At 56.7% G+C, this 11,326-nt stretch overlaps 2 protein-coding genes across 4 annotated transcripts in view; one reads left to right on the forward strand and one right to left on the reverse strand.

Annotated features, from left to right (window-relative positions):
- TMEM94 (transmembrane protein 94) overlaps positions 1 to 10,430 on the forward strand; it is a 53,540-nt gene extending 43,110 nt beyond the window's left edge. For all 3 annotated transcript variants that reach the window (XM_019542553.1, XM_019542552.1, XM_019542551.1), the window contains exons 21-31: positions 941 to 1,040; positions 1,682 to 1,790; positions 2,218 to 2,407; positions 3,004 to 3,081; positions 3,630 to 3,715; positions 4,326 to 4,407; positions 4,755 to 4,909; positions 5,359 to 5,453; positions 6,335 to 6,428; positions 6,739 to 6,909; positions 7,706 to 10,430. In XM_019542553.1, coding sequence (XP_019398098.1) covers positions 941 to 1,040; positions 1,682 to 1,790; positions 2,218 to 2,407; positions 3,004 to 3,081; positions 3,630 to 3,715; positions 4,326 to 4,407; positions 4,755 to 4,909; positions 5,359 to 5,453; positions 6,335 to 6,428; positions 6,739 to 6,909; positions 7,706 to 7,778 — 1,233 coding nt within the window. In that variant the 3' untranslated portion in view covers positions 7,779 to 10,430. The remainder of the gene's footprint in view (positions 1 to 940; positions 1,041 to 1,681; positions 1,791 to 2,217; positions 2,408 to 3,003; positions 3,082 to 3,629; positions 3,716 to 4,325; positions 4,408 to 4,754; positions 4,910 to 5,358; positions 5,454 to 6,334; positions 6,429 to 6,738; positions 6,910 to 7,705) is intronic.
- CASKIN2 (CASK interacting protein 2) overlaps positions 7,390 to 11,326 on the reverse strand; it is a 58,553-nt gene continuing 54,616 nt past the window's right edge. The window contains exon 22 of the transcript XR_002102418.1: positions 7,390 to 7,401. The gene's annotated coding sequence lies outside the window, so the exon portion shown is untranslated. The remainder of the gene's footprint in view (positions 7,402 to 11,326) is intronic.

The following is an 11,326-nucleotide window of genomic DNA, read 5'->3' on the forward strand; positions in this document are numbered from 1 at the left end:
AGCCGGGCACCTGCCAGACAGGTGTGGGGGCTCCCAATCTCTGCCCCCCCCGGCCCTGCTGGGGATCCAGTAGTTCGGGGCTTGGGAGATGGGGCTTTATGCAGCAGAAGGTTGATAGCTGGCAAAATGCAGGGATGTGCTAAGGCAGAAGTTATGTACCTTGCTGGAAGCAGAGATTCAGAAAAATCTGCAATAGGCCAGCCCTGAGAGAAAGCAAGCCTGTCTTGTAAACTTCACCTGGTTTGCTGTGGAGTTCACATAGCTCCCAAACACATTACACACTGCAAGTCAGCATGGAGTCCCAATAGGCATGCCCTTCAGACAGCATGAAGCTTGCATTAGCTTTCTGTCACTAGCTTGTCCTTATCCCATTCCTCATCTCTGAAACATTTGTCTTCAACACTTTGCTCAGGTTCATTCCGCCCTGCTGTGTCTTACTACCAAACAACCCCTTCCTCTTGTCCCTTGAGTGCTCTGTGACCCCAGCAACAGAGCAGCCTTTATGCGAGGTTTTCCTTTTGCCGAGGAATGCTAGGTCCAGTCTCAGATTGAGCTTGGCTTCCTGTTTGGGCTCCTTGGGTTAGGCCAGAATGAGGCTGGAGGTGAAACTGGCAGATCTGTTCTTTCCTGATGCCATGCCTGAGCTGGTGTTTTGGCTCGTTAAATTCCCAACCTCTGCTTGGTCATCCTGAACCCGCAGACTGTGAGTCACAGAGGGGAGTATGGGCAGACAGGCATGTTAATAGCAGTGCAGTGCTTCAGCAGAAGCCGTTGGTTTGCAGTGTTTGCTAGGACTGCCAGGCTCTTGCCTTAGTGGAAAGTGACTTCAGCTCAGTCCTACAGCCTCATCTCCTTGGGGCGGATAGATTTGCTGGGTCAGTCGGGGCGGCACTCTGCAGTGATGTTAATTCCAATCCCACCTCCTGCTTGCTGTTTTCAGGCCAAACTTCCACGGGGAATCCACCAAGTGAGGCCTCACCTGCAGAACATTGACAATGTGCCTTTGCTGGTGCCTCTCTTTACAGACTGCACTCCTGAGAGTAAGTGAGCAGCTGGGCTGGGCCCTCAACTGCCAGACACCTGCCCACTTGTCTGCTCTGGCTCAGCTTGGTAGAGAGTGATGTGGAGGGGGAGACCCTAGAGGAAACAGGGGAGGGGGTTTTGGGGACCTACCCAACAGTCTTTGGCATTAAGGGCTAGATGTCAGTCCTGTTCCACGTGGGACTAAGTTACTGAGTGGCCCGTGGCAGTGATCCAGTCCCTAAGAAATCCCCCCACCTCCATCAGCATTCATACAAGCTGCAGGAGTCGGCATGTAGGACACTGCTGCCTGTTACTGTCTAGTCAGAAGGATTGAGTCTTGATGGGGGCAGGGTCTGGGAAGGAGAGGGGTTTGCACCTAAGAGACGGGAGTATGAATGTGTCTGGGGTCTTTGCTGGGGGATCTTTTCTTGGACTGTTTTATTGTATGTGCAATTCATGCTTTAGGGAAATCCCAGTTGGCATCTGTTGACCTTAGTTCACGTATTTCAAAGGTCAGGAAGCAGACCGGCTCAGCCTTGGTTAGTGGAGGGGCCTGTGTTCCAGTGGGCAGCCATAAGGCCTCCCTTCAGCAGGCCTACTTGTGACTCTGCAGAATTGACACACAGGTGCTAAACCCTGCTGTCCCACTCCCTTGCAGCCATGTGTGAGATGATCAAGATCATGCAGGAGTATGGGGAGGTGACGTGTTGCCTGGGGAGCTCGGCCAACCTGCGCAATAGCTGCCTCTTCCTGCAGAGCGACATCAGGTGAACCCCATCCTGCAGGCCACGCTCTTGGCAGGGGGAGCCCCTGGCTGTTGGCAGCACCTTGCCCTGTGCACTGGGGAGGACCCAGCATGCCACGTTGCTTAGTGTCCCATGCTCTGTGATGTGGCATTTTTCCCTGGGAGACTTTTGGAGCCACGAGTCTTTGGCTGGGGTGACTGGTAACGGCTTAGCTTAGCATTGTAGCTTAGTCTGGGGAGGGTGCTGGTCCATGTATTTGAAGGTGCATGTTTAGCTGTGTGCCAGAGACAGCTCACGTGTACAGATGCAGGTGTGGACAAGCAGCCAACCACTAGGCATTGGAGGGTGGGGCTCACTCATGCATATAATTGTATGTGTCATGTACTTGTGTTTGGGGCACACAATGGTTTTCTCCCCGTCTCGCTAACATCCGGTGCTGCCTGCACAGTATAGCCCTGGATCCCCTCTACCCCTCCCGCTGCTCCTGGGAGACTTTCGGCTATGCCACGAGTGCGAACATGATGAATGTCTCCGATGAGCTCAGCCCTCTGCAGCTCTCAGGTCAACTGAACAGCTTGCCTTGTTCCATGTCCTTCCGCCAGGAAGAGAGCATCAGCATCATCCGGCTTATTGAGCAGGTGAGTCTGTCATGTCCTTCCTTCCCTATGCCCCCTCGGTGAATGCATTGCCTTTGCCCCAGCACCACAGCCCGTCTGTTCTGTACAACTAGGCAGGTGGGGCCTTTCCATCCCCTGCTTCAGCCCCCTGGTTTGCTACAGCTAGCAGTTGTCTGATCATACTCAGCACAGGGCACATCTTCCTTCTTGGCCTCTGAACAGTCAGGGAAGACTTGTTAGGAGCTGGGTAGTTGGTCCAAGAGGAGGCTGTCTGACAGAGAGCTCTTGGTCTGAGTTAAATCCCCAGAGCCAGCTCTTTGGGTATGTGTGGAAGAGCTTTGCTCCTTGGGCCGCACTGATGGGTGTGTTGTGACTGCAGAACAGTGCAAGGCTGCATCAGGGACGTGTCTGGGCACTTCCAAGTGGAGAGCAAGAGACCCTGCACTGGGTCTGACTCCTCTCCCCTCCTATCTTCCCCTGAGGTTCCTTCCCCCACTCTAGAATGTTTCCTGGGCAGGGGTTTCTTGGTCATGTGAGTGCATTTTCCTCTTGTACCCCTTGGAGCCGGTACTATCCCAGCCCCTCCCCAATTTCCTGGGTGCTTTGCTTCCTTCTAGGCAAGGCATGCAACTTACGGGATCCGCAAGTGTTTCCTTTTCCTGCTGCAGTGCCAGCTCACCCTGGTCATCATTCAGGTGAGTGCTCACAGGGCTGGAGATAAGGGAGAGAAAGGGGAGCCTGTGAGGATGTTGGCCTAGAGGGCTGGGGCAGCCTGCAAGGGAGGGTCCTGGTGTTCTAAAGGATTCATGGCTTTAGGATAGTGTTTAGTATGTCAGGAATTATGCTAGTCTCCTTTGTGGGCCAGCTCTGACTGAACATAATCCTGTTCTTCTAAGGACAGTTACTATTTTAGCCATGTCAAGGCTATGCACTCACCTCCTGACCTAGACAGTCCCTCTGCTCTAGGCAGGAATTAACCAGCCTCCCACAGGAAACAATTTCCAGCCCCCTCTTGCCTGGTGTAGCCTGGGGACTAGCCAGGTCCTGCCCTTCCAGGAAGAGGCCTTCTCTAGCCTCTGCTGCCACATGGTCCAGAGCAGCCAGAGGCTCGGCTGCAGCCTCAGTGAAGAAGCCTGGATGTCCTAGTGTCTGGGAACTTATAGTAGACTTGGGGCATTGTTGGGATGCTTTTTGTCCATCCTCTTGCCACTCATGGTGTCTGCCCTGAATGTTGTCTGTTCAGTTCCTCTCCTGCCTGATGCAGCTTCCGCCCATCCTCAGCACCACAGACATCCTGTGGCTCTCCTGCTTCTGTTACCCACTGCTCAGGTGAGTCTTGCTAGAGATGTTTCCCTTGGTCATATGTGGGCAAGTCTCTCAGCTTTGCATTGCCAGTACTGAAAGGCACTTCGTGCTTCTTAGGAGTGTTAACTCGTGTCTGGCCAAGTCTCCTCAGAGGAAGGAGCTGGAGAGGTGGGGTGTTTAAAAACACAGAGGAGAATTTCCTATATGCTGGTTTATGGGTCCTGTCCTTCCCTGTTCACCTTGCTGTACCAGGCTTTTACCAAGAACAGCAGTCTCTGCACCAGGGGGTTGTGAAAACAAATGGGGTAGTGGCATTGTCCATGGTAGGATCTCACCATGGCCTGGTGACCCCATGATCTGTGCTGTTGTGCTGTGTGCTGCTCTTGCCACTAGTTTTCCTGGTTGGCCTACCCAGAGCAGTGATGTCAGGCCTTCAAGGAGCTGGGTCGGCCATCTGGGGAAAGCTGTGGAGTTGCTGAGCATCCCTGGGGTGTGGTGGGAAGGGCAGAGGCTCAATGTCTGTGCTACAGTCGGGCCTTGGAGTTGCTGCTTTAGTCCAAGCGCTGGAGTTGTCAGGTTCAGATGATGTGTTTGCAGCTCTGGGGTAGGCAGGACTCTCATGTCTGTTTTCCAGTGTGTCTCTCCTTGGCAAACCCCCGCACAGCTCTATCATGACTGTGGCCACCGGGAAGAACTTAACCTCCATTCCTAAAAAGGTAGGTAGCCTGTTAGGGGCATGGCTCCCCCCCCTCCCCAGAAGCAGAGGTCACTGGGGCAGGGGTTGGGCTGGTTGGCAGTCCTACTGAAGATGTGCCTTCAGCTCTTAAATCAGGCTGTGACCCATCAACCTGGCCCGTGCTATTGCTGTGCAGTAGTGATGGAGTCGGAGTCCTCGCTGGGCCCTAGAGGCCGGAGCTGAGCTGGTGATGCCCTTGCAGCGTGGGCCCTTGCCACTGGCAGTGTGTTTGGTGGGACAGTCCCTGAGAGTGCAGGGAGGAGAGGCCAGAGGGGGCTTCCAGCTCATGCCCCAGTGACCGGCGTGCACTGCTCTCCGTGTCTGCAGACTCAGCACTACTTCCTGCTCTGCTTCCTGCTGAAGTTCAGCCTCACCATCTGCTCCTGCCTCGTCTGCTTTGGCTTCACGCTGCACGAGTCCTGCAGGGAGGTGAACGTCACCAGCATCCGTCTCAATGCCTCCTGCTCCGTCATGGTGCCCAGGTGAGGGACGGTCCGGGTTGCAGCGTGCACCTTGCCTTCTGCCCAGTCTCTGTCCCACGTGGGTCTCACCCCTCTCTCCTGGCCCTCCGTGATGGGAGCAGCCTCAGTTCCACCCCTGAGCCTGCCACATTCAAGGTGGGACGACCACACGTGGCTGCAATGAAGCCCTGACAGTGGTTCTCTGGGGCTTGTCTTACCTGCTCTACCACCTGCTGTCCTTCAGGACTGCCTGGCCCTGGCTTCCTGCCTCTGATTCCTGGGACTCTCCCCGACATAGGGAACAACTTGGATCTCTAGCCCCCTCTGCCTCCTGAGTGCCCCACAGGAAGAGCTCTTCCCTGTACCCCTGGGCTACCAGAGTAGCCTGCCCTTGTGACTGGGATTTGGGGAGTACTCCCCCACGTGGAGCGCAGTCCCATGACTCTTTGGCCTCTGCTGTAATTCCCCAGTGATGCCAGTGATGCCACTGACTGGTTTGGGATATTTTCCAATGCTCTTCTTCTGGCTCAGAAGCTCACCGCTGGCCTGATTGTTTTGCACACAGGTAAGTCCCTCTCTCTCCCCCTGACATGAGATGGCTGTGTGTGCTCCTTGCCGCAGCTGAGGGCTCAGCCAGCCTCTGGCCAAGAGCTGCCCCCACACTGGATAAAATGGCTCCATTGTCTCCGCCCGCATCTTCATTAATGCCCACTCTTGCCATAGCATTGCATCTTGGTCCAGGTGTTCTGGCTTCCTGGGACTGGGACCCTCAGGGTGGCGTGTCTGTGCCCAGGGCAAGGGTCAGCATTAGGAGCTGTGCTAAGGCAGTCCTGCTTTGGGGACCACGTGGCTGAGACCCTCAATCACTCATGATGAGAATGACCAAGAACTGGGAGTGGCCTCCTCGGGATCTCCAATCTTTAACAGAGAGGCTGTAACTGCAGGGAGCTCCACAACATTCCTTGCCCTCTCTGGGCTGTCCTAGGTCCAGCTGGCTGTCCCTGCCCTGGGCTGTGGCTCTCGTCAAGCCCCATGTGGCTTGCACCTCTTCAAGTTTTTTTTCTCTTATGTCTCTGGGGCCTGTTGAGCCCAGGAGGTTGTTGCTGGTCTCCAGTGTGGCACAGTCAGAAGCAGGATCAGAAGCCAGGCCTCAGTGGAGGACTATATAGTCCCTCATTGAGGCCTGACTTCTGATCCTGCTTCTGACTGTGCTACCCTTCAAAACCTTGGCCAACCCTGTCTCGGTTTCCCCCTCTGGAGAGCACAGTCTCCTGCCTTGCTTTGTTGGGGTGTGGTTCTGTGAAGCGCCTCAAGACCCCTGGCTGGAAGGTAGTGCCTGGTGCCACAACCAGCTCAAGCTAGGGGCTCCCTCCTTCCCTTGCATGGCTGCAAGGAGCGTGGGCATGTGCAGGCAGCAGGGAGTAACCCCTCTTTGCTTCTCCTCAGTGTTCATATCCATCACCCACGTCCATCGCACGCAACCATTGTGGAAGAAGAGCCCCCTGTCCAACCGCTGGTGGGCCATGACTGTGATTGTTGTGTGAGTACTCTGGGCTCCACATGTACCAGGGAGGAGAGGGCTGGCATCCCCCACAGGGGAGGGGAGTGGGAAAGCAGGGTTGGTCTGAGCTTGGTTGTATTCTGCCTGCTCCACACACCTGTCCCTGTATGGGAGCTGCTGGCAGAAGGCTCCTAGAAGATCCTTAAGTATGTAGGAGATGCTTTCATCAGGAGGGGGGCAGGCCTCAGGTGGATTCCCCAGAGGGGGAGGAGCAGGGGCATTGGGGGCTGAGCCTAGGAGCCTGCTCACTCTACTGATTGCCACTGCCCTCTCCCCATGCCTGGCCTAGGTTGCTGGGTCAGGTTGTGCAGACAGCTCTGGACCTGAACCTCTGGGTGAACCTGGAGTCTCCACTGCCCTTCAGCTCCTTGCACGTTTCCCCGGTGTCATGGCTGCTGGGCTTCCTCTCGCTCATCCTGGTGGTCATCATCAACGAGATTGTCAAGCTTCATGAAATCCGGTAAGGCACCAAAGCTGGGGCAGGAGGAAGGAAGCCTCACAGTCCGGTCACCCCCCAGCTCCCAGTCTGCCCCTGGGCTGGGCTGAGCCAATGCTTAAGGAACAGAGTGGAGCCTATAGAAAATGTTGTGGCATAAATCAGCAGTGACACCACTCTGGGATCCTGGGAGGCAGGTTTGGACCCTCCCTTGGAGGGATCAGGGATGGGGAATGAGAGCGACTGGGGCCTGGAAACACTTGTGAAGAGATCAAACGAGGCTGAGATGCCTGTACTTTGAGACCCAGCAGCCCAGTACCTCAGATGGAACAAGTGCCTCTGAACTAGCAAGGGGGCTGGAGGTCCATTTCCCCTACCTCATCCTAGGAGAATGTGGGCCCCCCAGTTACCTTCACAGCCGGTGGGAGAGAGTCTCTTTCCAACAGTCACTGAAGTGGAAGGGCAGTGAGGGCAAGTTGGCGATGGGCTGGTTTGATGGGGACTGCTCACTCAGAGCTGAGGGTGCTGGTAGAGCTGAGGAGGATCTGTTCCCCCAGGGAAATTCCTGAATCCAGATAAAACCTCCTTTCATGCACTTGAAGGGAGTGGCCAGGCACTTCCCAGCAGCTGCACTAGAGTGCCACAGGGCCTGGGTGCCTGGCTGCTATGTGCAGGTTTGGCTGGCTGCTTGGGTGCCTGGGCTCTGTATATAGGGCTGCCCAGGTCCAGGGCTGCTCTTTGAGCTGCCAAGGGGCCTGCCCTTGTCTTCTTGCCCCCAACACACACCTTATGTGGTGCTCCCTCCTTTCACCCTCCCCAGGGTCCGTGTCCGCTACCAGAAGAGGCAGAAGCTACAGTTTGAAACCAAGCTGGGGATGAATTCTCCCTTCTAACCCCTGCGTGACACAAGTCCCACGGAGCTGCTGTGCAAGGGGAGGGGTGCCCACTCCCTGCCTGCTCGACCTTAACCCACCCTGGGAGATGCCTGCCTGCAGATGTCCCTCACTCGTGGACTTGGCCAGGACCCAGCAAAGCAATGCCCATACCTCTAACTGGACAGGCAGCCTCGGTTGGCTGGGAGTGCTGGAGCAGGTTGGAGGCCTCTGCCTGGCTAGGAGTCCTGTGGCAGCAAGGCCTCACGGTTATTTATTCTGTTTTGGGATCATGATGATGCTGAAATGAAGCGACTGCTCTCTGTGGAGCCTTTCGCCTGCATCAGTTGTGGCTGCACAGAGCTGAGTCCTGGAGCCCTGAGCTCTAGGAAGGGACCAGGGTCCATCACTGGCTCTGGCTCCAGGAGAGGTCTCTAGCGCTGCATCTGGGGGCACACCTGCCCCCCTAACAACCAGTGAGCATACTGGCAGCCTGGCAGAAGAGGTCCAGATGCAGGCAGCTGGGTCCCTCCTCCACCCCACCGGGGGTTGGAGGCCCCTTGAAGCAGGAGTCAGAGGAGCCCTGCCTTCCACTGTGGCCTTGGCCTGGCCAGCTCTGGTTCCTCTGGGCAGAGACCCCGTAGCATCGCCCCCAGACAGGGCAACTTGTTGGTTGTCTCCCACGAGTGGGGCCTTGTTCCTGGCCTGCCCCAGTGAGACCCGCCCCTACAGCTGTTGCTTGGGTAGCCTGGTGAGAGAACAGAGGCTGGCGCTGCCCTTGGCTGAAGGGGAGGCACAGACAGGCCCCCCTAGGCTCCCTACCTCTGTGGCGGGGTGGGGGGGATGTTCAGGCAAGGCCAGCAGCAGGCTCACCCCTGCCTGGCAGTGCTGCGATGAGTAGGTCTAGCCATATGGCCCTTCCCAGGGCTCAGGCTGTGCCGAGCATGGTGCTTGCAGCTGTCAGCCCTCCACCAGGTGCCGCCCCCTCAGTTCCCTCCCATCCTTCTGTGGTAGTTCTCTGGGGGGGCCCTAGCTCTGCTCCAGTGCCCCTCCCATGGCTCTGACAGCTCCTGGTGGCAGGCAGCTGTTTCCCTTGGGGCATCTCTCTCTGCCCTGCTGCTCCTTGTGCCTCCCTCATTCACTGCCAGGGAGGTCCTACGTAAGCTGCATCCCTGCAAGCAAGAGCCATAGGCTGTTCTCGGCAGCCATGGATCTTGCTCCCTGTCCTGTACTCTGCAACCACAGGGGTCAGGGAAATGGAGGCCTTTGCCATCACGGCATGGACACCTCCCCTTTGGCCTCTGCCCTGTGGCTGTCAGCTGTTCCCTGGGAGGCAGGGAAAGGGTTAGGGATACTCCGACTACTTCTCTGTTGCTCTGCCTTGTCTTCCTCGTCTCTCTGAGGGTATGGCTCAGCCCCACTGCTGGCGCCTCTAAGCAGTATCCCAGTTCCCCCCACAGAGCCTGTGGGGCGTTGGGAGAGACGGGTGGAGCAGCTGACGCAGGTCGGGGTGGGGGAGGTGCCCTGGGCTCTGCTCCATGGGTGTGAGATTGATGGTGTGAACCTGCTCTGCCTCTCTGCCATGACGGTGCTGACCCTCCAGCACCTTTGATGGGGTCTACTCACCCCTCTTCCCTGGGGAACCAGCTGCAGCAGACACCTTAGTGTGGGACCAGACTGATGCTAAGCAGGGCTCAGCCCCTGGCGTAAGCAGAGGTAATAGACCACCAGTGCCTGTCCCGGGGCTCATGGGCATTTGGTGCTGTACCCACGCAGGCTGGAGGCTGAGTAGTGTTTCCCAGCTTGGGCAAAGGGGCACAGTGAGAATCTTCCCTGGGGCAGGGGTGAAGAGGCAGGAAGGCAGCATCAGGGGCTGTCAAGGACCTCATAGCACATGCGCTCTGCAGCCCTGGCCTGCCTGGACCTCTCGCCTCTTGCTGGGCAAAGTAGGCTTGTCTAGTGGGAGCCTGGCCTGAGCGGTGCCTCCATCCTGCAGCCTCTCAGCCTCTCTGCCCCTGGCCGGTCTGTTGGACCCACACCCGTTGCTGATTAAACTCTGCCTCTTTGCTTCTCTTAGCTCTGCAGAGCTGCCCCGGCTGTGGGAGAGCAAGACAGCCCACCTGCCACGCTCATTAACTCACTCGCACTCGCAGGATTTCCCTGAGAGCGCAGAACCAGAGGGCAGGTAGGAGCAAGCTCTTTGCAGGCTCAGCTGCCTCAGTGGTTGATCGGAGGCCTCGATGTGGGCTTCCTGTTCCTGGAGTGACATGGTGTGATTTAAAAGTGGCAGCTGCCAGTGACGGGAGGTAGCTGGTTCCTCTCCTCCCTGTAGGCGCCCTCCCACTGAACCATTGCGCCCTTGCTGCCCTCGCGCCAGCCCCCGCCAAAGCGGTAGCAACCTCACACCGTTCCAGCAGTTGCTGGGACTCTACAGGCCTTGTTCCTTGCTCCTCCTCCCCTCCCTTAGCCAGTCGGGGCACATGGGGGCTGGCTGTGAGCACCCTCCCCGGTTCAGGTTTTTAGCAGTGTACATTTTCTACGCCTTTTTTTGGGGCTGTGTGTAAAAAAACAAACAAACAACTAAATCCTGATTTGTATGAAACCTTGTAAACTGTATAGAGGCCGCAAGCCCCGATGGATGAATGGCAATAAATGATGGTCTTTGATACTGTGCCCCAGGGAGAGGCAGCCTGTGTTTATCCGGCTGGTGTGGGCATTGGTGGCAGGGAGGGCAGCCTGTCTGCCTCCCTGTCGGCTGGAGCCAGGGCTCTGTCCGAATGACACCTGCAGTCCCTGGAGCACGTGGGCATGGTTCACATGAGGCTGGGGTATTGCAAGGCTCCAAGAGGAGCAGCTGCGTTGTGGTTGCAGCTGAGAAGGTGAACGGCAGCAGGGGGTGAGCTAGTGCAGCTGGGCTGGCTCTAGGCATGGCTGTGTGCAGGCCTCTGCGGCACTAGCTCAGGGCTCTGGTCTCCAGGGGGGAGGGAAGAGGTTGCTTTTGCCTGCAGAGCAGCACAGAGAAGTGGAGGTGTGTTTTATGTAGAGGCCTGCCATGCTGAGAGGACTGGTGCTGCTCTTCACTGGTGCTGGTTAGCGAGAGGTAAATCTCAGCCCCACAGCAGGAACCTCCTGCTTCCCCGGGAGCATGCCTTTCTCCGCAGAGCCAGTGCCCAACACGACAGAGACGAGAGGGCAGAACTATCAAAGGGGGGAAATGCCCCAGTGTTTAATAGAATTAAGTTGTAGTTGATGTTAGTGGAAAACAGAACGCAGGATTAACGCAACTAGAGCAGATGGTTTGAAATCTGCTGGCAGGTGCCGTCGGGGGCTGGTGAGATGCGGCCGTGCCTGTACATCCCTTACGTGGCGCACGGCTTCTTCAACAGAGACCTAGAGGGTCCAAATCCAGCTTTCCTCCAGCAGCAGATGCTCGGCGTCCCTTCTAGACAGTGCGTGGCTGCCCTCTGGTGGCTCAGATAATACCGTAGCTCCGCCCCAGTGTCCTTTTTTTTTATCCCTGAACCTAGAATACGGGGACTCTGAACTCTGGTTAGTAAATATATAATAAA

Source organism: Crocodylus porosus, unplaced genomic scaffold (assembly GCF_001723895.1).
Source record: "Crocodylus porosus isolate Cpor-Errol unplaced genomic scaffold, CroPor_comp1, whole genome shotgun sequence".
Taxonomy (NCBI): Eukaryota; Metazoa; Chordata; order Crocodylia; family Crocodylidae; genus Crocodylus; species Crocodylus porosus.